The 25,733-nt window shown below is 39.0% G+C and overlaps 1 protein-coding gene across 7 annotated transcripts in view; it reads left to right on the top strand.

Annotated features, from left to right (window-relative positions):
- CSPP1 (centrosome and spindle pole associated protein 1) overlaps window positions 1-25,733 on the top strand; it is a 169,974-nt gene that overhangs the window by 137,698 nt on the left and 6,543 nt on the right. For 5 of the 7 annotated variants that reach the window (XM_037802572.1, XM_037802571.1, XM_037802569.1 and 2 more), the window contains 7 exons: window positions 2,556-2,622; window positions 3,399-3,516; window positions 8,667-8,806; window positions 11,364-11,504; window positions 18,131-18,177; window positions 21,295-21,358; window positions 25,203-25,312. In XM_037802572.1, coding sequence (XP_037658500.1) covers window positions 2,556-2,622; window positions 3,399-3,516; window positions 8,667-8,806; window positions 11,364-11,504; window positions 18,131-18,177; window positions 21,295-21,358; window positions 25,203-25,312 — 687 coding nt within the window. Of the gene's footprint in view, window positions 1-2,555; window positions 2,623-3,398; window positions 3,517-8,666; window positions 8,807-9,036; window positions 11,505-18,130; window positions 18,178-21,294; window positions 21,359-25,202; window positions 25,313-25,733 lie in introns of those variants that run through there. The other 2 variants (XR_005211589.1, XM_037802575.1) reach the window with 2 other exon arrangements.

Here is a 25,733-nt window from a genome sequence, read left to right on the forward strand (position 1 = left end):
GTTCTTCCTTCATTTCACTGAATTGATTTAGCAATAGTTGCTTCAACACCTGTATCTCAGTTGAACTATTAGTTTGTTCCTTTGGCTGGTCCATATTTTCATGTTTCCTAGTATGGCTCATTATCTTGAGCTGTCTAGGCATCTGACTTTCTTGATTAGTTTATTCTGGAGCTCATTTTCACTCTTTTACTTAGGGTTTTCTTGTTGGTTGGCTTTTTTCTCTAACCTCTGCTGTTTAGTTCAGCTTATTCTAGGCCTGTAACTTAGATTCTGTTTAGTTGATCAGAGTTTTTCACCTCTTGTTTTTCTTTTCCTTGCCCTGCCTCTATGTAGCCTTTTTGTGTGAGGGTCTCCTCAGATATGGTGAACCCTAGTCTGGTTTTCTCAGTCCAGAGAGGCACAGGCCTCAGGAGGAGGGTATGGAGTTTCCTTGAGAATGAGACCCTCCTGTGAGGCCTTTAGGCTCTTTGCTTCCCCTATGCTGTCCAGCAGGTGGCAGTTGCCAGCCTGCAGCTCCCCAACTAGTGTGAGGAGGTGCAGTGCATTTAGTTCTCCTGGTGACCCTGACCCTGTTGGGGGCATAGCTGACTGAAGCTGGTTTCTGAATTCCAATCCCTGGGGTCTGAGTTCCCCAAAGGAGGGCTGCCACTGGAGCTGGGCCATGCCCCCCTTTTCTTGGGAAGTTATGGTCCTTGGTGAATTTTCTCCCCCACTAGACTTATTGCTTTGTCTCTCAGAGCTATCTTAGCTCTGCTCTTGCCTGGCCCAAATTGCAAGTCTTTGAGGCTTTCTGTAATGGGCTATTTAGAATACTTATTTAGAAAAGAGAAAAAGATGAAAAAACCAGCAATAGAGAAAGAAAGGCCCAGTATAGACTATTTAAAGACAAGCCCTTAATTTTGTCCTTGTTCTGATGGGCTATTGAAATGTAAAAAGACAAGGCAATTGAGTAGCAAACATGGAACCAGAAAAACCAGGTTTTCAGAGAAGCTTCCCCTGGTTTGCAAATATGCCAGGTTTTGTTTGAGCCCAGCCCTTCTCTGTGTAATTTTCACCCCCAACTCCAAAAGTCTCAGTTTTTGTTTTTGTTTTTTTTTCTGCTGTTTTTGCTAGTGCTATCTCCTCTCTGCAGGGCTGACTGCTCCCAGATTCTCCAGTCTGGTCTCAGATTATCTAGGGTTGGAGTTTTTGTTCAGCAGTCTGAGATTGTTAATCAGTGCTGCAGCTGCAGTTCTCCCTCCTGGTTCCCAGCACTGATGGCCTCTCCTCCCTCAGGAGACGAGCTGCAAAACAGTCTGCCGTGCCTGGCAGGGAGGGGGTGCTGATCTCAGCTGGTTCACGCACTGGAGACTGTTGTGTGCTGTGTGTCCAAAATCATATTCCTCTGCGGCGTCCATTCCACACATTCCTGGCTAGCTAGTAGCTGCCCCAGAGGAGTAACTAAAAGACACACCTCACCATTCCACCATCTTTATAATATTTTAAGTAAAAGAATAACCTGGCCATTTTCATCTTGTATAATGCTCTCTTGGGCAGTGGTATGGAGATGTAAATGGGAGATAGAAGAGGAGTATACACGTGGAGACCAGGTGCTTTGGTAGAAGTCCAAAAGCAAGACTTTGAGGACCTAAATAAAGGCAGTGACACCAAGAACTGAGAAAGGGTGACATCTTCAAGACACTTTTAAGAGACATGAATAGTAGTATTTATTGCTGAATGTGGGTAGGTAGGAGGCAATGATAACTTTCAAGTGTCTGGTGGGAGATATGTAGAGTAGGCAGTTGAAAATATGGGTTGTGGCTAAGGAAGGAGTTCTGGACTGGATTTGTAGTTTTGGGAGTCACAGGTGCTTATGAGATTATTACAATTGTCTGTGGTGAGTATGTTCAGGGAGAAGTAAAAAAGGCTGAGGTTGGAATGCTGAGGAATTACTAACATTTATGAAGCAGGGAAAGGAGATGGAGGCAGAGGAGGTGACAGTGGTATCATTTGCTACTGAGAGGCCAAGTAAAATAAACGCTTATAATGCCCGTTAAGTGGGTCACTTGGGGATTCACGCTGTGACTTTGTTGAGAGCAGTGTTAGTGGATTGATGGGGGACAATCAAAGGAAGTAGCTGTGTGTTGAGTGGATGGCAGTAAGGAGGGAGGCACTGTAAGCTTCACCTTGAAGGGAAGGAGAGAAAGAGACCACAGGTAGTCAGTGATGGAGGGTGAGGAAAGAATCTTTTTTAAAGCAGGGAAAGGTCTTTAAGCGTAGGTTGAGGGGAAGGTTCTAGGAGAGTTGAAGAGGTTGGGGAAAAGAGAATAATGAATGGAGGAGGTGGGAGTTATTTACTCCTAAGAGAGAGAGTATAGGTGAGAGGGGTATCTTTGGATAGGGGCAAGGACTCTCATTGTGATAAGAACACAGAGATACAGGTGTAGGTAAGCTTATAGGTAGGATGGTGGGGCATTTGGCTTCATTTACATATAATTATTTCAAAAAATTACTCCTTTCAAGTTTCTGGGTGTGGAAGACATGCTAACTATATCTTTGTCATGATTATTAAATAGGAAAGTTCTGTGTCCAGGGCACAGTCTCCTCCAGTACCTGCCAGGAAAAATCAGCTCCGTGCAGAAGGTACAGTTAACTATTATGCCTGTAATCTAGAGTAAACCTAGAGTATTTCTTTTTTAATTTTTAATTTTGAAATACAGACTTGCAGAAAGTTGTAAAAATAATAGAGAGGTCCCATGTACCCTTCACCCAGCTTCTCCCAGTGGTAATGTCTTACATAGTACAGTTTCACAACCAGGAAATTGACACTGGTACACTCTACAGACCCATTTTGCATTTCGCCAGGTTTTACATGCACTTACATGCATGTGTGCGTGCACGTGTGGGTAGTTTACTACAGTGTTATCACAAGTATAATTTAACTAGCACTATAATCAAGATACAAAATGTTTTAAGTCCACAAAGAAATTTCCCTTTTGCTACTACCCATTGTAGTTGCAGTCCCCCCACAAATATTTCTTAAGCTTTTGAAATTCTTACAATTATCAGAAATGCATTTTGTGAGTCTTAATTGTGTCCATAAATATGATCTGGATATATGTGTGTATGTAAAATATCCTTTAGGAAAATCTCTCTGAACATTTTAGCTCTATGATAAGGTAGGCTATGTTTTGTTTGTTCTTTTATTATTAGAGAAGTTATAGATTTATGGAGTCATGTATAAAATACAAGATTCTCATACACCACCCCAACCCCAAGGCCTGGCATTGGTGTGGAACATTTGTTACAGTTGATGATAGCACATTTTTGTAATTGTACTATTAATTAAAGTAAGGAAGGCTGTGTTTTAATCTTCAGTTTTTTATTCTGATGTGTCTTTTTTTAATGGGAATTTGCAGAAGAGAAAAAAAATGTCATTATGGAATTATCCGAAATGAGAAAACAGCTTCGTAGTGAAGAACGGCGTCTGCAGGGGCGGTTGCTGCACATGGACAGTGATGATGAAATTCAGATAAAGCAAGTTTTGAATTGTATTTTCTTTCCCTTGAATTGTTTTGTCTTGTGTTCTGAATAAGGAATCCCATCAGTGAACCAGAAACCATCCAGCAGTTGTAATAGAGACAGTTTTATCTCCAGTTTTGGAATGGGATTAGTTCATCTTTATTGTGAAGCCACGTAGTAGAATGGATAGTTTGCATGCTTTAAAAATGTTATCAGCAGATTGATTGTAAAATTATGACTGAAATAGCCTTGCCCCTGTTTAGCTAGATGTCTCCCTAAATAATGACATAATATTCTAGTGGAGAGGATCAGTGACGCAACTAATCCGAAATAGTATATGACTACTGACTTGGGTCTCTTTGCCTTCGTAAATGTGGTAAGTTTTCTTTTTGGCAAACAGCTCTTTATTTAATATATGTTTTTGTATGCACGTTCTTTACTTTTAAGAAGGTAAAGTTGCCTTCACTAAACATTTGTCCACATTGAATTTGTTTGCTGTGAAGATATGTGATATTTAATGAATATTTATTTAGCCAAAATCTTTACATATTGAACTTTTAAATTGTGCTCCTCTACTGTCAGCAGTATATTTATGGCAGTAACGGTGATGAGGAGGAGGACAAGGAGGAGGGAGAGAGACGAGGGGGAGGAGGCCCTCCTTGAAGGGGAAGCATTATCCTTAATCATGAAATATTTAATAGGATTAAACTTAGTGAAAAATCAATATTAAGAGCAGAAATGGTTCATGTTCTGTTTTTAGGATGGACAGTTTGTCTCACTATGGAGATCAGTGTATGGAAAATAATTGACTCATTTGGGATGGTATGCACACAAGGCAAATGGATGCAGAAGTTGCTTCTTAAATTAATCTAAGTTATAAGGAAGCCCAATAGCAAAGAAATATTTGAAACAGACTAGAAGACGACTTAGACTAGACAATTATAAAAACAGCCTCCCCACTTTCTCTTTTTTATTAGCCTCCTCCTACAAAATCAGGGATGGAAATTTAGTCCCTGAGTGGAAAATGATGTAGGAACAGAAATTTCAGATTTGGGACAGTCACAATTGCATTCTAAAACTATTTTTTACATTTTCTTCAACGATGTAATACTTTATTTTCCAGCAAAATAACTTACGGGCTACCAAACATATTTCTGATAATTTTTGCTGAAAGGACTCATGCATTTTCTAAAGCAGGGTTTTCAAACTACAGCTTGCAGTCTTTTTTAGTAGATTGTAAAATCAATGTAGTGGGTAACTAGCATCGTTTCTTTTTTTAAAAAAATAAACTTTCTATATTGAGTAATTTTAGATTATAGAACAGTTGCAAAGATAGCCCTGAGTGTTCTCATGTACCCCTTACCCCTTTTTCCCCGTTGTTAACATCTGATGTAATCATGGGACACTTGTCACATGGTTCACCTGACATTGGAATGTTGCTGTTAACGGAATGTTACTGTTAACTGAATTCTAGACTTTTTGGATTTCTCCAGCTTTTCCTTTAATGTCCTCTTTCTTTTCCAGGATTCAGTACAGGTTACCATTTTGCATTTACTTCTCCCAGCATCCTCTGACTGACAGTTTCTCAATCTTTCCTTGTTTTTTATGACCTTCACAGTCTTGAGAAGTCCTGTTTGGGCTAGGTATCCTGTAGAATATTCCCTATTTGGGTTTGTCTGGTGTTTTTCTCATGATTATGCTGGTGTGTTAAGGGTTTTGGGAAAGAATAGCATAGAAGCAAAGTGCCTTTTCCTCACCATGTCAGGGGCACCTGAGATTCACATGACACCCTCGATGATGCGAACCTCATCCCTCACTCAAAGGGTATTTTCCAGGTTTCTCCACTCTATGGTTACTATTCTTTGGAAGCTAATCACTAAGTCCAGCACACCCACAAAAGAGAGCGGAAGCTGATGATAGCTCTTGTAAATGCTGTTTCGAAGGCAGGGCATAAAAAAAGAGAGGGAGGGGAAGGGGTGGCATTACGCTCCATCTTCTGGGGTGGAGGTATCTATATTAATTATTTGGAATTCTTCTACAAGAAAGATGTCTCCTCTCCCCTTTTTACTTATTTATATTACTATAGTCTCATGTATATTTATTTTGTGCTTTGGGTTATAATCCAATACCATGTTCTTCATTTTGTTGCTCATGTTGTTTCAGCTTTGGCCACTGGAGGCCTGGTTGGCTCCTGTGTGTCTTTGTCATGCCCCCATCCTTTTGTTTTTTTAGTATTTCCTTACTTTCTGGTAACACTAGATGCTCCGGGATTGTGTTGTATTTTCCCTGTCCAGCCCTAGAATCGGCCATTTCTCCAAGGAGCCCTGGTTGCTTTCACTGGAGAGTGGTGTTAGAGATAAAGATCTGGGGCCTGGGTGTGCTCTTTGTACTGAGTGCCATTGCTTCTAGGCCCTCTTTGAGGACAGAGCTCGGTAATTGGTGTATATACACTAACCCCTGTATATGCACACACATCCATTACTGTGCCAATGCCCTGTCCTTTTGTAGGCATATTAAGTTCAAACTGATGTCTGTGGGTCTAATCCAGAATGTGATGGGATTTTAATGTAAGCATGTTAAGTCTGACTCATTATGCTTTGTGTAGGTTTTGGTTTGTATCCTCTAAGCATGTTCTGGGTAGGTATACAGGTGAGGAAATTTCAAGATAGAGACGGGCTACGTCATGAAATGTTAACTTTGAAGTGGCACTTTGCAATGGCTAATTCTCACATAGTAGGTCAATTACTTAGAAGTAATTGAGAGGTCAATGTATTTTTTCTGTATTTACTTTTAGGATATTCTGAATGCTTTAACTATTGTAGTTTTGCATCTTCCCAACCTACCTGTTTAGTTCAGTATAATAGAGTGTTAACATTTTATCAGTTTCTTTATTTGCATTCATAAACTGAAGACTGTGCTCTCTTTTGGCAAGTCAATATGATTTGAGAAAGAGAAACCAGCCAGCTTCTCATTTTTCTCACTTGAAAATTGTAGACGATAATTTCTACCCCATAGGATTCTACTGAAGAGTAAATAAATGTATGTATTTGAAAGTACTTTGTAAACTCTAAATCCCAATGTAAGTTAGATATCTTAGAACAACCATCAGTTAGCAAGAATTGGTTATTTTGGTATATGTTCTAGTTTGCTGGTGCTGCCGGAATGCAAAACACCAGAAATGGATTGGCTTTTATAAAACGGGGTTTATTTGGTTACACAGTTATAGTCTTAAGGCCATAAAGTGTCCAAGGTAATGCACGAACAATTTGGTACCTTCACTGAAGGATGGCCAATGGTGTCCGGAAAACCTCTGTTAGCTGGGAAGGCACGTGGCTGGTGTCTGCTCCAGGTTCTGGTTTCAAAATGGCTTTCTCCCAGGACATTCTTCTCTAGGCCACAACTCCTCATCAAATGTCATTCTCAGTTGCACTTGGGGTGTTTTTCCTCTCTTAGCTTCTCTGGAGCAAGAGTTTGCATTCAAAGGCCGTCTTCATACTGTCTCTCATCTGCAGCTACTCTCTCAGCTTCTCTGCATTCTTCAAAGCATCCCTCTCAGCTGCACTGAGTTCCTTCTGTTTGTCAGGTCATTTATATGGCTCCACTGATCAAGGTCCACCCTGAGTGGGTGGGGCCATGCCTCCATGGAAATTATCTCATCAGAGTTATCACCTACAGTTGGGTGGGGCTTATTTCCATGCAAACAACCTAATCCAAACGTTCCAACTTAATCCCCATTAATATGTCTGCCCCACAAGATTGCATCAAAGAATATGGCTTTTTTGGGGGGGACATAATACATTCAAACCAGCACAGTATAATTATTAATATGTATTGTGGTTAGGGATATTTCAGGGTTGATTTTCTATCCGAATTTTATAAATATTTTCACAAAATATCTTTCGTTCATTCATTAATTCACCACATTTTTGAGATTCTACTACATGCTGTAGGCACCAGGTTAACAAACAGACATGGCTCCGACAGCATGCAGCGTAGATCTAATAGCCTAATTCCTAACTCATCAGGTATTTAACTATTAATATTAATGAAAACTAGGCAGGAGCCCGGTTTCATGGCTACCAGGAAGGCTCTTTGGTATTTGTTTGACATTTTAATGCCTCTCCATTGCTGTTCCCATGTGTGTGATTATTAGAGGTCTGTGTCAGCCTTCAAGAGTAGTTTATAGCCCTGGCGAGTCTCCCTCCAGGAAGGAAACTTCCTGAGTGCAGGGGCATTGCTTCTTGGGTTCCCAGCTGTTCCCAGCCCCTGGAACAACAGCCGACCCCTCTTGTTGCTCAGTGACGATGTAGACAATAAAGAGATGAAGGAAGGAGTCTGACCCACCCTCATATGAAGCTCTGTTTTCACAAATAGAAGGGCCTACCCAGTGCTGGGGAAAGCAGCAATAGACACTTGGTTTATTTTCAGTACTGTAGGTAGCATCTCCCATACCTGTCCTCTCTTGTCACTCTCCCAAAGCCCTAGCAGAAAATTCACTTACTGAGAGTGACCTACCTATTTCTGTTAATTTCTAGACAGCACAGGAATGGAGTATTAATTAACTAATGAGGTTTCAAGTTCTGTGAAACCCCATTGTAAAATTTTTGTGTACTATGGCTAAAATACCCATTATATTGGTCAGCATATTAATGCCGTGTTTTTTTTTTTTCTGAGTAATTTGTTTTAGGGACAGGGGAAGGTAACATTTATTGAGCACCTAATACATGCCAGGCACTATCTTAGGTACTTTAAAATGTATAATTTCATTCAACTCTCATGCTTACAGTAGCATTATTAGGGGATAGATATTTGCATTTTACAAATGATGAAATCAAAGTGAAACAGCTATTAAGTAACAGAGCTGATATTTGAATTTAGGTCTCTCTGATCTCAAAGATTGTGATCTTTCTACCCCATGAACATTTTAAGGTAGATCTGAATCATTCTTTTTTTGTACCTTCCATCTGAGCATTTTGAAAGATGACAGTGACCCTAAAAATACCCTATTTTTAATACAAGGAATTGAAATAATAGAGCTACTAGAATAATTTTTAATAGTGTACTGTGGTGTGAAAGATGTCAGATTTCTTGTATAGGGAATTAAATGTGAACTCAGATTTTCTTCCTATAACGCATATTTATCCTAATTTGTCCTTTATCTACAGGAAAAGAGAAAGGAATCCCATGGATATATTTGATATGGCCAGACATAGGTTGCAAGCTCCTGTCAGACGCCAGTCACCTAAGGGCTTGGACCCCGCCTTTTTTCAAAATATTCATGACTTTAATGAGCTGAAAGATAGAGGTGAGTCGAATGCCACTATTTTAAAGATACAACAGGAATGTTCTGCCCTTATCCATGTGTATTCAAAGACGTTCATGCCCTTTTCTAAAGTAAAATTTCATTTATGTTATATTTTAAAGTTACGATGAATAGTACTTCTTTGAGCTCTACTTCTTCACTTTACTGACTGGGTGGGTAAGGCCTTAGTCTGGCTAAATACTTAAAGCCTTGGACTGGTTGAGCCCACGTAGAATTGTGAGAAGAATAGAACCTGGCATCTGGCAGAAGGTGGACAGAGGAAGATGAGCTTGTGAAAGACACTGAGAGGGAGAAGTTGGAGTGACTGGAAGAAAACCAGTATCTTGAAAACTGAGGAAAGAGAATGCATCAAGGAGAAGGGATCATGGAAGATAAGTATTGGAAAGTGTCAGCTGTATCAGCAGTCATTGGTGGCTCGGCTAGGTCTTTTTAAGTGGAACAATGGGATAAGAAACCAGTTACCTTTAGGGTGAGGACTGAAAAGGAGGCAAAGTGTTGGAGGCAAGAAGCATAAGACAACCTTTGGAAGAGGCTTGACTGTAAGGGAAGAGAGGGGGCAGGTGCTGGAGGAACTTGTTACAATGCTTGTGGTGAAGAGCTGTTAGAGAAGGAAGAGGTTTAGGGTGTTGGAGAGCAAGGGGACTGTTGAAGATTGCAGGGGCTCTGAGTAGGCAGGAGGAAATCTAGGAGATTTGAGGAAAGAGTAGTGAAGATTTGGTGTGGCCACTATGGAAAGCCGGGAGAAGGCTTATTAGGGAAACGGGGTTGTCAGGCGCTAAGGTGTGGGACATTGAGAGTGTGTGGAGGAGCCGGGATGTGTTTCTCTGACTTTTCTTCAGGAGCTTTCAGGAGAGCAGGTGTTGGAGTGAAGGAGGCAAATATTTGATTGTATAACAGATAAACCAGAATTTAAATATTTATGTTTCCTATTTTAAAAGCACAGAAAAATAGAAAGGGGAAAAATCACTTTAGACAAACCACATAAATAAAATCATTTTTAACATGTTGGATATTTCCCTGTCTTCTGAGTATAATCAAAACAAAAACAAAAGTCAGACAAAAACAAGCTATGAAGTTATGCGGTATTCTCTCTTCTTTTCCATTTGAATTTATAAGTATTATCAATTCTATATATCCTAGTTATATTTTATGCTATTATTTATTGATGACTTGCTATATGCAGGCGTTGTATTAAGCCCACGGATCATGGCTCCAGGGATCCATGGAGTCCTTTGAGAGGGTCATGAGGGCAAAACTGTTCTTGTAAAAAACTTAAGACATTATTTGCATTTTCCACTCTGTCTCGCATGTGCGCAGTGGAGTTGTTCAGAAACTGCGTGATATGGGATGACTTCGTTGTTAGGAAGCTAATAGGATATGGGGTGTGCCTTCTTATGTTTTAAAAATTTCTGTTTTAATTTCTCTTGCAGTAAATATATGTGTGTGTGCATGTGTGTATCATACAAATAAAAGCTCTTTATTGTCCTCAGGTTTTAAGGGTGTAAAAGGGTCTTTATTGAGCTTTTTGTTTCCCTGTGTTAGCATGTACAGTCCTTATGCAGCATTTTATTTAGTTGATTAGACTAGATCTCTTGTTTACTATGTACAAGGAAATTGTGTCTAGAAGTCGTAAAGCCAGAGTCCAGCGCACATTTGTGTCCAGAGCCTCTGCTGTTAAATAGTGCACTTTGTTCTTACACGTTTTCCACATCTTAGATTTTCAAGGTATTTCCATTTTTCACTATTATATTATTTTGATAATTTCTGATCATAAAGGTTTTACATATTTAGGATTACTTCTTTAAATTATATCCCAGCAGTGTTATTAGTGGGTCAAGGAAATACTATTTTTAAGGCTTTATATATATATATGAACTATATTTTTATTTTCAAGATTTAAAAATTGATGGTTAACATTTTCATTCTCATCATTTGGTATTCTTGAACTTGTGGCAGAGTCGAATTCCTAGACCTTCATTTCCTCCAGTTGTGACATCCACGCTAAGGTTCCAGCTAGTCTGCATTTATCTTGCTTTGAGTACATTTACAAGGGCTAAAATAATACAAGGACCAATAATGCTGTTGTTAAAAATTTCCAGCACGTTTTGGGGATCAGCTGTGATCACAGTGTCTCCTGGCCCGTGTGAGTAACAGCCATGTGATTAACCACTTGGAGTCTGCGGGTTTTCTTCATGTACGAGGGCTTAGGCCTTCCATAGTTGCCCTCCTTTGTGTTCTGTGTGGTGTCTCGGGCAGCAGAGAGGTGAGGATGTTGAGTGCACTGAAAAGCTGCTGCTTGCTCTGGGGGCTTCCTTATAATGCTTTTAAGTTTATGAAGGCATTTATTTAAAGAATATTAATTTTGTGTTCTTTAGTTTTATGCTTATGTGAAAGACTTCAGTGATGTTTCATTATTTATATTCTTCTTGATTTTGAAATAAGGTTATTGGCATGTTATTTAGAGTGAAGTTTTCTAAAATCTTAAGATTTTAGAAACAAGATTTAACTTATTAGATATGTAACTTACATCTTGCACCAGATTCGGAAACACGAGTTGATCTGAAATATTTGTACCCGGATCCTCCAAGAGATCATCACACCCTAGAGATACAGCAGCAGGCCCTGCTGAGAGAGCAGCAGAAAAGACTGAATAGAATGAAAATGCAGGAAGGTGCCGAAGGTAGGGAATAGCCAGAATTTAATAGTTTATAGTCTGTGGGATGAAATGTGCTATTTGATAGTTTATACAGACCTGTGCCATCTGTCATCTTACTTGATTCCCATAACAACCATGTATTCTTTAGGGAATGAATAATCTGCCTTTTATGATATTGTTGATAAATACAAAATCAAATACTCATTCAATTTTTATTTCCTTATTCTCCTTCTTTTACATGAATTACGGGATTTTGTACTTAGAGTAATAGTTATAATTTTCTGTAATATTTTTCAAAATAAAAACTTTTTATTGTTTTCTTTACTATAAAACAGTGTTGACTTATTTCACATTTGAGCAGTGTAGGAATTATTTTAAAAAACTAAAAAATACCTGAAGTCTATTCTGAGGATAGCATTTTGAAGAACATCATCCAGGACATAATTCTGTGGATATATGTGTGTATGTCAGTATATATGTGTAACTTCATGAAATGCAATAAAAGACACTGTTTTGTCTGCCTTTTTTTTTTTTTTTACTAGAAAAGCTGTAGGTTTACAGAAAAATCATGCAGAAAATAGAGTTCCCATATACCCCCCTCACATACCCAGTTTTTCCTACTATTAATATTTTGCATTTAATGTGATCCCTTTGTTACAGTTATTGAAACAATATTATTATAATTATACTGTTAACTATGGCCCATAGGTTATATTGGGATTCACTGCGGGGTTTTTTTAAATTTTTTCCCTGTTAACTTATATACAGCCTAAAATTTCTGATTTTATTCTCTTCGAAATATACAATTCGGTGGCATGAATTACATTCAAAGTTGTGCCTCCATCACTGTCATCCATTGTCAAGACTTCTCCATTACCCCAAAGAGAAACTTTGTACCAAGAAGACATTAAGTCCCCATTTCCCACTCCTACTCAGCCTCTGGTAACCTGCATTCTAATTTCTAACTTTAAGAATTTGCATATTATGCTTATTTTATGTAAGTGAGGTCATATATTTGTCCTTTACTGTCTGGCTTATTTAACTCCACATGATGTCTTCAGGGTTCATCTGTGTTGTCGCAAGTATCAGAATTTCATTCATTTTAACAGCCGAATAACATTCCATTGTGTGTATATACACTTTATTTATCCATTTATCTGTTGAAGGACACTTGGGTTGCTTCCACTGTTTGGCAGTTGTGAACCGTGCCACCATGAACATCGATGTGCAAATACCTGTTCAAATCCCTGCTTTTAATTTGTTGGGATATATAAATAGTAGTGGGATAGCCAGGTCATATGGTAATTCTATACTTAACTTTCTGAGGAATTACCAAACTACTGCTTTTCACAGTGACTGCACCGTTGTTACTTTCCTTTTTTTTTTTTTTTTAATAGTAGCCATTCTAATGAGTGTGAAATGGTATCTCATTATGGTTTTGATTTGTATTTCCCTGATAGCTAATAATGTGGAGTATATTTTCCTGTGCATTCGTATATTTTCTTTGGAGAAATGTCTGTTCAAGTGTTTTGCCCATTTTTAAATTGGGTTGTTTGTTTTTTTGTTTTTGAGTTGTAAGAAGTTCTTTATATAGTCTAGATATTTATTGTAGATTCATTAAACCCTTATCAGATATACAGGTTCCAAATATTTTCTCCCATTCTGTAGATTTTCTTTTTACTTTCTTGATACAAAGTCCTTTGCACCAAAGTTTTTAATTTTGAGGAGGTCCCATTTATCTATTTTTCCTTTCATTGCTTGTGCTTTGGGTGTAAAGTCTTAAGATATCATTGGCTAACTCAAGATCTTGACGATACTTCCTTACATTTTCTTCTAGGAGTTTTATGGTCCTGGTTCTTATATTTAGGTCTTTGATCAATTTTGAGTTAATTTTTGTATAAGATGTGAAATAGAGATCCTCTTTAATTCTTTTGGATATGATATCTAGTTCTCCCAGCACTATTGTTGAAGAGATTGTTCTGTCCCAGCTGAGTAGACTTGACAGCCTTGTCAAAAATCAGTTGACCATAGATGTTAGGATCTATTTCTGAACTCTCAATTTGATTCCCTTGGTCAATATATCTGTCTTTATGTCAGTACCATGCTGTTTTGACCACTGTAGCTTTGTAATATGCTTTAAGGTCAGGACGTGTGAGATCTCCATCTTCATTCTTCTTTTTCATGATGTTTTCGTCTATTTGTGGTCCCTTACTCTTCCACATAAATTTGATAATTGGGTTTTCCATATCTGCAAGATAGTCTTTAGAAATTTTTATTGGCGTTATGTAGAATCTGTAAATCAGTTTGGGTGGAATTGTCATCTTAACTATATTTAATGTTGCAATCCATGAACATGGAACATCCTTCCATTTATTTAGGTCTTCTTCTATTTCTTTTAGTGATGTTTTGTAATTTTCTCTATACTGGTCCTTTACCTCCTTGGTTAAATTTATTCCTGGATATTTTATTCTTTTAGTTGCTATTGTGAATGGAATTTTAAAAAAGTTCCTCCTTAGATTGCTTATTACTAGTGTACAGATACATGATTTTTGCATGTTGATCTTGTACCCCATCACTTTGTTGAACTTGTTTATTAGCTCTGGTAGCTTTGTTGTAGATTTTTTGGGACTTGGTATATATTAGATTTATTAGCTTTGTTGTAAGTTTTTCAGGATTTTCTGTATATATAGGATCATGTCATCTACAAATAGTGAAAATTTTACTTCTTCTTTTCCAACTTTGATGCCTTTTATTTATTTTCCTTACCTAAACTATACTCTAGCTAGAATTTTCAGCACAATGTTGAATAAATGGAGACTGTGGGCATCCTTGTCTTATTCCTGATCTCAGAGGGAAAGCTTTGTCTTTCACCATTGAATAGGATGTTAGCTGTGGGTTTTTCATATATACCCTTTATCATGTTGAGGAAGTTTCCTTCTATTTCTCTTTTCTGGAGTAGTTTTATCAAGAAAGGATGCTGGATTTTGTCAAATACCTTTCCTGCATCAAATTGCGATGATCATGTGGTTTTTTTCCCCTTCAGTTTTTAAATGTGGTGTATTGTGTTAATTGATTTTCTTATGCTGAATCACCCTTGCATATCTTGGATAAAGCCCACTTGAACATGGTGTATTAATTCTTTTAATGTGCTGTTGGATTCAATTTAAAACTATTTTGTTGAGGATTTTTGCATCTATATTCATTAAAGAAATTGATCTGAAAATTTCTTTTCTTGTAGTATCTCTGTCAGGCTTTGTTATTAGGGTGATGTTGGCTTAATAGAATGAGATAGGTAGCATTTCCTCACATTCAATGTTTTGGAAAAGTTTGAGCAGGATTGGTATTAATTCTTCTTGAGTGATTGGTAAACTTTGCCTGTGAAGCCATCTGATCCTGCGCTTTTCTTTGTTGGGAGATTTTTTTTTTTCTTCCAAATGCCAGTGGATTTATTTATTTATTTTTTAATTCAGTTTTATTGAAATATATTCACATACCATACAGTCATCCATGGTGTACAATCAACTGTTTACATTACCATCATATAGTTGTGCATTCATCACCCCAGTCTATTTTTGAATATTTTCCTTATACCAGAAAGAATCAGAATAAGAATAAAAAATAAAAATGAACACCCAAATCATCCCCCACATCCCACCCTATTTTTCATTTAGTTTTTTTCTCCATTTTTCTACTTATGCATCCATACACTGGATAAAGGGAGTGCGATCCACAAGGTTTTCACAATCACACAGTCACCCATTGTAATCTGTATTGTTATACAGTCGTCTTCAGGAGTCAAGGCTAGTGGGTTGGAGTTTGGTAGTTTCAGGTATTTACTTCTATCTGTTCCAATACATTAACCTAAAAAGTGTTATTTATATAGTGCGTAAGAATGTCCACCAGAATGACCTCTCAACTCCATTTGAAATCTCTCAGCCACTGAAGCTTTATTTTCTTTCATTTTGCATCCCCCTTTTGGTCAAGAAGATGTTCTCAATCCCATGATGCCAGGTCCAAATTCATTCCTGGGAGTCATATCCTGCGTTGCCAGGGAGATTTATACCCCTGGGAGTCAGGTCTGTTGGGAGGTTTTTGATGACTGATTCAGTCTCTTGTAATTGGTCTGTTGACGTCTTCTATTTCTTCTTGAGTCAGTGTAGGTCATTCATGTTTCTAAGACTTGGGAAATTTTTGGCCGTTATTTTTTTCAAATATCCTTACTGCCGTTTTTCCCTTCTCTTCTCTTTCTGGGACATCCCTGATGGCATATGTGTGTGAACTTTGTGCTGCCATTCAAATCCCTGAGACCCTGCTCAACTTTTCCCATTCTTTTTTCTATCTGTTCTCCTGTCTGTAAGATTTTAAATGTTCTGTTGTCTAGCTTGCTCATTCATTCTTCTGCCTGTTCAAATCTGTTGTGTGCCTGTAGTGTATTTGTAATCTCTTCTACTGTACCTTTCATTCCCATTTCTGTTGTTTCTTTTTGTTTTCCAGTTCTTTGTCTCACACAGTCCTTTTTTTTAAATGTTTTTACATGTTGATTTATTAAACAAGAGCTCCTTCAAGACAATTTAATACAATATTTATAGTGATTAATGTTGAGAAAATTATTTCCCTCTACATACAAAAATACAGATTTGAACACTGAAAACACTCAGGACAAGTATCATGAAAAATTGGTCCTTCAGAAGAAAGTGATGGGCAACATGTGACTTTGTCTGTTGTCAGGGACAAATAAAAAGGAGCCAAGCTTTGGAGGCCCCCAAGACCACTCCAGGTGGAGAGTCAAATCGGAGAAGCAGCTGGAGCTAGGTTTACCCCTTGAATCTGTTAGTTTGAGGAGACAGGATGGGAGCTCTCAGCAACAACAGTACAAACCAAAGTTTACCAAATGGGTATCACTCAGAATGCCCCGCAGCTCACACAGTGTCTTCTTAATATCCTTTAACTCTTTAGCCATATTTTGCTTTATCTCCCTGAATTGATTTAGGAGATTTATTTGAACATCTTTGATTAGTTGTTCCATATTCTTTGTCTCCTCTGAAATTTTAATTTGATCCCTTGACGGGCCATATCTTCCTGTTTAGTTGGCTTACAAATATTTGCTGGTGTCTAGGCATCTGATTATCTGATAAGTTTACTTTGGTGGTCAGTTTCTCTCTCTTGTGCAGGGCTTTCTTACTGACTGGTTTTGTGCCAAGGCACATCTTTGACACTTGATTCAACTTTTATTGTAGATGTTAGAATAGAACTGGTGCACTATTTTCAGCTATTATTCTTCCAATTCTTGCCCTGGATATACGGTACAGTTTTTGAGATTGTACTATTTGTTCAATTGTTTCAACCCCAGGAGAAAGCTTCCTTTCCTGTGTTCCTTCTCCAGGAATCTTGATCTGTTCTGTTTGTTTTGGAGTTGCCTCTGTAGTTGTTTAACATTCCTTTCATTGTCTCTAGCTGCTTTTGCCTGGAGTGCAAATTCTGGGAGGAGGGTCACCCCAGAGAGAACATTCTAAGTCAGTATTTCCCAGTCAAAACAAGGCTACAGACACATGAAGGGGATGTAGATCAGTTCCAGAGAGGCCTGGGGAGGAGACCCAGAAGGATGGAAACATTCCTTTTTTGGCTTCCCCAATCGGTGATTTCCTGGCCTGCCCAGCAGATGGTGGTTTTCAGCTAACTGTTCCCTGCAGGCCAAAAGTGGTACTGTGCCTTTAAGTCTCCACTGATTCCGCTCCTGCCGGGGGGCGGGGTTGAAACATGCTGCCAGCTGCTGTTGTCTGTGGCAGGTTGAAACCCTAGCATGGAGCTGAGACCCAGTGATCTCAATTCGGTAATCAAAAGCTGCAAACAGTACTTGGCTGTGCTTCCCTTCCCCCTCCCCCCTCCCCACCTTTCTTGGGGAAAAGCTGCGCTTTGATAAACTGCCCTTAGAAGGCACCGTGACTTTCAGCCCCCACCCCCCACACCTTTCATCCCTAACGGGTGGCATTGGAATGGGCTGCCTGCGTTTTTTGTCCTGGGTGGGTTGAAACTGGCGCTGAGTTGGGACCCAGTGCCTGAATTCAGTAATCAAGAGCTGTGGTGGGTGTTTGGCCATGCCCCCCACCCCTACCCCCTTCTTGGGGAAGAGGACCTTTTTTTCCAGTCAGGGACTGGATCCGAGGTGCTGTGGCAGGGTTGGTAGATGGGCATCTGCCTCTGCAGCGTGGAGAGTTTTACGCAGAGCTCTTCATTGCAGCTGATCAGTCTCTTCCTTCTGTTCTTCCCTGGATGCTGTACAGTGTTCTTTTGGTCTCCAGAGCCCCCAAACAATTGTTTCACACAGTTCCTGACGTGTTTAGTGGGTGCCCTGGAGGACGAACTGAGTCTCGAAGCTCCCTTTCCCACCATCTTACCCGGAAACTTGGCTCGCAGTGATTTTACTTGTTATATTTATTAATGCGATTGGGAGGATGCTATCTAACTAGAATGGATGTGGGTTATATTCATTAATAAGCAAGTAGTTTCTTAAAAATATTCTGAAATGTAGTTGAATAAAAAGTGATTTGCAGTAGACAGCTTGCCGCAAAATATATACTAAAATTGTTTTTATTTGTTAGACATTTTCTAACTTAAAATTTTAATTTGATATTGTTCGCTATTGATTACAGCTGATTTGGATGCCATGACAAGCATTAAAATACGAGACCACAGAATGGTAAGAAACCAGCAGTAATTTTTCAACTTAGTTTTAGGAGGATAAAAATTTTTTGAATAAGTTAAGTAGGAATTCCAGTTTGGAATTTGAGTCTTGTTTTATCAGTGTAATGGGTAGCAAGAGAGCTAGTAGTATAATATGTAGAGAAAGCCTAGCATTAGCGTGATGGTTGAGATCAAGCCTCTGGAGCTAGACTGCTTGAGTGAGAGTCTGGGCTCTGCCTCGTTCTACTTGTGTCTTAGGGCAAGTTATTTAACCTCTCTGTGCCTCAGTTTCCTAGTCTAATGGTTCCTCAGGTGGTTATAAGGATGAAATTACCATTTGTAACACATTTAGAACAGTCCTCGCATATAATCAGTGCTACATAAATGTTTATTAAATAAATAAGAGCTCAAGTGGTTGTAAGGATTGAATGAAGCAACATATTAAAGGTCCTCAGAACAGGGCTGGCCCGTGAGTGCGCTGCATGAGTGCTGTCATTGATACCAGCAGTAGCAGAGGTAGGAGTCTGTAATCTAAGTGGTAGTGAGGGTTACGAAGAAAACAGGCCAGGTAAGGGGATAAGTGATAACCCTGTAACTCTTATCCTGAGGAGGTGACATTTGTGTAGAGAGTGAATATAGGGATGGGACAAGCTATTTTCATTGAACAGATAGATTGCTTACTCTGTGCCATATACTATTCGAGGTGGTTGGGATAAAGGAATGAACAAAAGGGATAAAAATCCCTGCCCTCTGAGGCTTGCTTCTGTAGGAGGGATAGACAATAAACTAATAAAATATGTAGTATGTTAAACTGGCGCTATGGAGAAAATAAGAGCAGGGAGAGGGGCTTAGGGCTGGCTGCTGGGGCCGGGAGGGAGATGTCCAGTATGGACGCAGTGGGTAGGAAGCCTCATGAGAGGGCACCGTTTGGAAAAGGACACGAGGGTGTGGGGGAAGAACACGGCAGGCAGAGGCCCAGCTGGGGTGGCCTGGTGCACTTGGAGCAGCGACTAGGCAGAGTCACAGAGCGTCCTGAGCAAGGGCCAGTGGCAGAGAGGGAGTCCACAGAGCCTCGGAGGCCCCAATTCTGTGAAGGTGATGAGATGCTTGCAAGGTTTTTGAGCAGAGGAGTAACATGATCTGTTATTACACAGTTGCTAACTGCTGGTGTTGAGAATAGACTGAGGGGGACAAGAGGGTCTTGCAATAAGGTAGGTGGCAGGTAAGGTGGCTTAGACCAGGGTGGAGTAGTGGAAATGGTGAGCAGTGGCTGGATTTATTTTGAAAGGAGACCTGATAGGATTTGGGGCATCTGGACATGGGGTATGAGAGGACTCAGGGATGAACTCCAAGGTTGTGACCTGGAGTTGCCATTTACAGAGGAGAAGCAGGAGAGGCATTTGGGGAGGTTAGGAATTCAGTTTTGAATGTGCTAAGTTTGAGATGCCTGCTAGACATACTATTAGTGCTGGTGAATAGACAGATGTGAAGCAGAGTTCAGGGGAAAAGGTCCAGGTTGGAAGTATAATCTTTGTGACACCCTTTTGCTGTCGGTAGTATTAGCTGTGCTTTGATTGTTGAAGTAGGCTCAGGTGGAACATGACTTGCCCGGGGTTACAGTTAATAGCTGTTGGAGCTGGGGTTCAAACTGATAACATTGATTGTGATAATTGTTTTGCTGATGGCTACCATTTATTGACCTCAGTCTTGACCTGTGCTGGTTACTTTTACTCACTCTGAAGGGCACAACAAGGCATGCATATCTCTATTTTATATAAGAGGAAAGGGATATTCAAGAGCTTGTCGTCTTGCCCATGGTCACACAGCCTGTCAATGGAAAGCTGAGATCTGACCCCAGGCCGGACTCTAGAGCCCACACCAGCCCCTCCCCTTCACATGGCCTGAATGACAAAGCAGCCACATTTCTCACTGGAGACAGGCTGCAAATTAATAAGGGAAAATTAACGTCTGGGATTTGGGTTAAAATACTGGGTTAAGATTTTGCGAAGTGTAAACTCAGCATAAGTCAACAGTTTATTTATGGCTGTTAAAAAGAACACTAATACATCTTAGGCTCCTGATCATCCTAGAAAGTAGATTGTAGGGGAAACACAGGATGAAACTGGGGGCGACCGTCTTGGAGAAGACAAGGTTTAGGTAGACTTTGATAGCTCTTTCCAGCTCTCTGAAGGATTACGATACAGAAGAGAGCTTGGGCAGTGTGTGAAGTGCTAAGCACAGCTGGTTCTGAATACTTGATAGTATGAGCTGCTGTGACCATCATCACTGTCATCATGCTAGAAAGCAGTCGTAGAGGCCGTGGTGGTGAGCATCAGTGAAATGTGTTACCTTAAAAATTAAAGGACAGCTTTTCCCTGGAGTGTTCTAGCAAAGCCCAGAAATCTGGTGGAGAGGTGCTAGCTGGCGGTTCTGCGTGACTTTAGGTTCCTTCAAACATACAGGGTGGTATTATTCTCTATTGTAAAAATCTTTGCATATCAACTTAAGTTAACCACTCATTTGAGAGCTCATTGTAATTAACTCAAACCTAGCATATTTTTTTCTCTACTGTATGACCCACCGGCTCTGTGATATGCCTTCATTACAACTGCTGTCACATGGGGGCTGTGATTAGCTGCGTGCTTCCCCCTCTGTCCTTTGGGATCAGTTTTAATTCGTCTCTGTATCCTTACTTCCTAGCATGAAGGAAATGGTAACTGCACTGTATGAATTTATTGCAAGTGAATGAATCTCGACAATGGTTTTAAGGCTTTTAATGTTTAATTTGTTTCATGCCTCATACTATGTTATATCTTCAGCAGTTGTAACATGACTCTTTGATTTTAACCACAAAGGGGCAGGAAGGAAGGAAGTTAGGGAGGAGGGGTCCTTGCTTGCCAGAATCTCCAGGCCAGAGCTAGGTGGTCCTCACTGTTGCCTTCACACAGTCGGTGGGAGTTATCCATGCAGAGCCTGCCCTGTGATGGAGGAACAGCGGGGGTCCTGCCTCTCCCATTCTCTTTTGCTTTCTGTGGTGACAGTGGGAAGATTTTGCCTCTTATTCATAAAAATGCATTGCTTTACCACACAGAAGTAATTTTAAAAAGTCACTAATACCTGATGTTTCTTTCAGCCCAGAGATGACACTAATGATCTCTTGAAAAATTCATTACTGGAATCTGACAGTGCTTTTATTGGTGAGTATATTTATTTTATCGATACTGTCTGTTTAAATATTAAACAATGTTTAAATTTCGTTTAAGTGCCTTTCTTCATAATTATAAAGTAAGCACTATTCTCTTTGTTGTGCAAAGTGGTAAAAAAAAAAGGGGGGGTAGGGGTATTCTCTTTTATTAACTATTTTAAAAATCATCAAATATGCGTTAAAAAGTTGTTTCCAAAATGAGAAGTAAAATGAACTTTAGAAGTTATAGGAATAGTTCACTCAAAAACCTGCACAAATGTTTATATCAGCTTTTTTTGTCAGTCAAAAACTGGAATCATTCCTCACGTCTTTCAGCAGATGAATGGTTAAACCAATAGTGGTACTGTCTATTCCATGGAATACCACTCAGCAATAAAAAAGAACAAACCACTGATAAATGCAATAACTTGGATGAATCTCCAGGAAAATATGCTGAGTGAAAAAAAAAAAAATCCAATCCCAAAAAGTTATAGACTGCATGATTACATTTTTGAAATGATAAAATTTCAGAAATTGAGGACAGATTAGTGGTTGCCAGGGCTGGGAGAGAGTTGGGTGTGTTTACAACACAAGGGCTCCTTGTGGGTCCGGACCTGTTCAATGTCTTGAATGTTGTTGTGAACACATGAATGTACAGAATTTTAACACACACACACAAATGTGCACATGTACAATGGGGGCAATCTTGGTAAGATCCATGGATTTCATCAGCATCAGTATCTCATCTCTGATATTATACAACAGTTTTGCAAAATGTTACCATTGGGGCACACTACGTAACAAGTCATAGGAGACTCTTCTGTATTATTTCTTAGAACTGCAGGTGAATCTATAATTATGTCAAAAAAATTTCAATTAAAAAGTCAAAGGAATATAATTTAATCTTCCAAAGATGCATGAAGGCACTGTGGGATATTTTTTTCCTCAAGGACCACAATATATCCTTATAATTATATATTCTGATTGTACCCTTTTTTGTTATCCTAGGGCCATCAGGAAATTCTCTCTTCTACATTTTATGCCAATTAATATAGATTTTCATGTGATAGAAATACCTTAACCAACCTGTATTTTGGTATTACAGTTTTCTAAAATGGGTGATTTCCTATCATGGGAAATAAGGACGTTGTACTGGGGAGAGAGAGTACAGATAGAGAGATCAGCAGGCATCGGGGAAACGTGGCCTGTCTCTCCTAACCCTGAGGCTAGTCTGGAGCACTTGAGCTGGCATCCTGGAAGCCTTCATTACATTGGACCTTAGTGGTCTGTCCCTTTGGTTAATGGTTCCCGCAGATGTCCCATAATTTGACTGTGCTGCTGCTCTGATGAATGGGGGCAGGGGAGGCCGGTGGTTTGTCTGGGATATAGAGTTTTCTAAGAATTTGCAATGAGAAGAAAAAGTAACAAACCTTTATTGAATGCCTAGTATGTTCTGAACACTGTGTTAGATGCTTTTAAAATACATTATCTTATTTGGTAGTTTCTTGTAAGATATATAATTTTGCAGTAAATGAAAAAATTGAATTTGATACCTGGTCAAACCTAAAAGCCTTTTTTTCCCCCTAGATTGGGCATTTCTGATATGGCACTTATTTTAAGAATAGGGTATCTTTCTACACAGGAGTCTTGGTGACTTTAGAAATCATTGTCACAGATGACATCCGTATTTCCTTATTTCTCTGGGATAGCTCTCCCTTGAGAAACATCATTCATGGTCACTACTGGTAGAAAAAAAACTTCTGTCAATTGTGTTATACGTACATCTACGACAAATGATAGTGAAGCCTCAAATCTGTACTATCTTTAAGATTAGATTTTGTTTATAAAATATTGGACATCTGGACCCTTCCTAATAAACAACATCTGTACTATCTGTAAAAAAAAGAAACAGTTTTACTTTACATTCTGGATTATTTTCTAGTTATGAAAATTGACTTGGTTTTTGCTGATGGTACTGAAGTTAATTTCCCCCTAGTTTTGCCTTACAAGTGAATACCTAACATTCACTAGTAGGAAAAGAAAGTTGAGATGTATGTTTTCTATGTAGTAGTTGGATTTAGATTTTGTCCTTGGAAAGGTGGGGCTCGGGTGTCCTTGGAGTTCAGGTTAACATTACACACAGGTCTCTCCCCTCTGTCTGAGAAAGACTACATGTCATCTTTTCTGGCCAGACTCTACCATCCGTAAGAGTTAGAACTGGAGTGGGAAACTCTGCGTCCTAAGAAGGCCTTAAATCTTCTAGAGACTTGAGATGAAGAGTTTTGGGAACTGAAGAAGTTAATGTTTTGATCCCAGGGACTATAAATAGACTATTTGGTCTGAAACAGCTGTTTAATCCATTTTCTTTTTGTCTCAATATGAGAAACTGGTCCTCATTTTGTCACTTCATGAATATTTTGAAGATGACCTTTCTCAAGGTGATTATTGCCATGGTATTAAAAAGGGACATAATATGTCTGAAATTGGGTGGTTTCCTATTGTGAGCTAAAACTTTTTAACAGTTAGACAAATTCATATGGAGAGTTTCTGTCACTGGACTGGATTCTTCAACACTATCAATGTCATGAAAGATAAAAGAAGGTTGGAAAATCATCCCAGATTGGAGGAGAGTAAAGAGACATGATCTAAATGTAGTGTGTGATCCTTGATTGAATCCTGGATCAAAACAAGCAAACCAAAAATTAAAAAACAAAACAAAAAACCCAAAACAAAACCCCAAAACCCTATAAACTATAAATGTGGGAAATCTGAATGTCGTTATATATTATATGTACTGTATCAGTGCATATCCACATGTGATAATTAGATTGTAGCTGTGTAGGAAATAGTCCTTGTTCTTTAGAGGATACAATATGAAGTATTTAGGGGTGAAGTCTCATGAGGTCTCAACTTGATGGTGCAGCAAAAACAACCACAAAACCCATATTTAGAAACAAAGTGAATGTGGTAGAATAAAAAATGGTGATTCTAGGTGTTCAATGTATTATTCTTACAACTCTTCTTTAGGTTTAAAGTTTTTCAAAGTAAAAAGTTGGAAAAATTGTAAATGTTGTGGTCTATTCATCTCCATAATCAAACAGGCGATTGGCCCATTAGGATAGCTATAATCCAAAAGACTGACAATTGCTTAAGTGTTGGTGATGCTGAGGGAACTGGAACCCTCATACATTGTAAAATAGCACAGCCACGTTTGGCAGTTCCTCAGGATGCTAACACAGACTTCCATGTGACCCAGCAATTTCACTCCTAGACTTATGTCCTCAAGAAATGAAAATATGAGCCCATTACAGAGACTTCTATTTGAAAGTTTAAAGCATTATTCATAGTAGTCAGCAATTAGAAAACGGTTCAAATGTCCATCAGCTGGTGAATGTGTAGACAAAACGAGGTATAGCCATAAATGGAATACCATTTAGCAGTAAAATGTAGTGAAACACAGTATGTGGTGCAACATGGGTAAACCCCAAGCACATTATGCCAAGTGAAAGACAAAAGATTATTTTGTATGATGCCATTTATATGAAATGTCTAGAAAAGGTAAATCTATTGAGACAGAAAGTAGATCACTGTTTGCCGGGGGCTGAGAGTGGAAAGTGACTGCAAATAGGCACAGGGAACTTTCTGAGGTGATGGAAATATTCTAAAACTGGACTGGAGCGAGGATGGTTACAACTCTATTAATTTACTAAAAGTCACTGAACTGTGTACTTATAATAGGTGATTTTTATGGTTTGTAAATAACATCTTAATTTAAAAAATACTCTTGGTTTAGCTCTTGGTAAAGACTGGAAATAGTGGAAGTTTAAGACTGCTTTTCCATTACATGGTCTTTCTAGGTGCTTATGGAGAGACATATCCTGCCATTGAAGATGATGCCCTACCCCTGCCATCACAATTGCCCTCTGCGAGGGAGCGCAGGAGGAACAAATTGAAAGGAATGGATTTTGTATGTATGAAATGTCTTTTTCTTTAACTCCCCTTTTCAGTTTAGGAGAGTGAGAGGTCCAGGTTCTGACCCATGCTAAATTAGTGTGGAGCCAATTTGGAATGAGGTGGGTCTAACTTAGGCTCTTCACCAATTAGCTCGATAACCTTGGGCATGTCATTGGACCTTTGATGCTCTGGTTTCTTCAAGGAATTATTTTCCTATCTCTTAGGGTATCTACAAGTATACAGCCCAGTACCTGGCATGGAATCTGCCTTATAAATGTTAATTCCTTAACCCAACCTTTCCTCTGCCCCTGTAGAATATATGGATTTCAGAGAAGGCATAAGAAGCAACTGATACCACTTATTAGAAAGCCTGCTCTATCTCATAATAACTTAACCTTATTACATACGCATCATCCCACTTTTGGTGACATAGC

Source organism: Choloepus didactylus, chromosome 14 (genome assembly GCF_015220235.1).
Source record: "Choloepus didactylus isolate mChoDid1 chromosome 14, mChoDid1.pri, whole genome shotgun sequence".
NCBI lineage: Eukaryota > Metazoa > Chordata > Mammalia > Pilosa > Megalonychidae > Choloepus > Choloepus didactylus.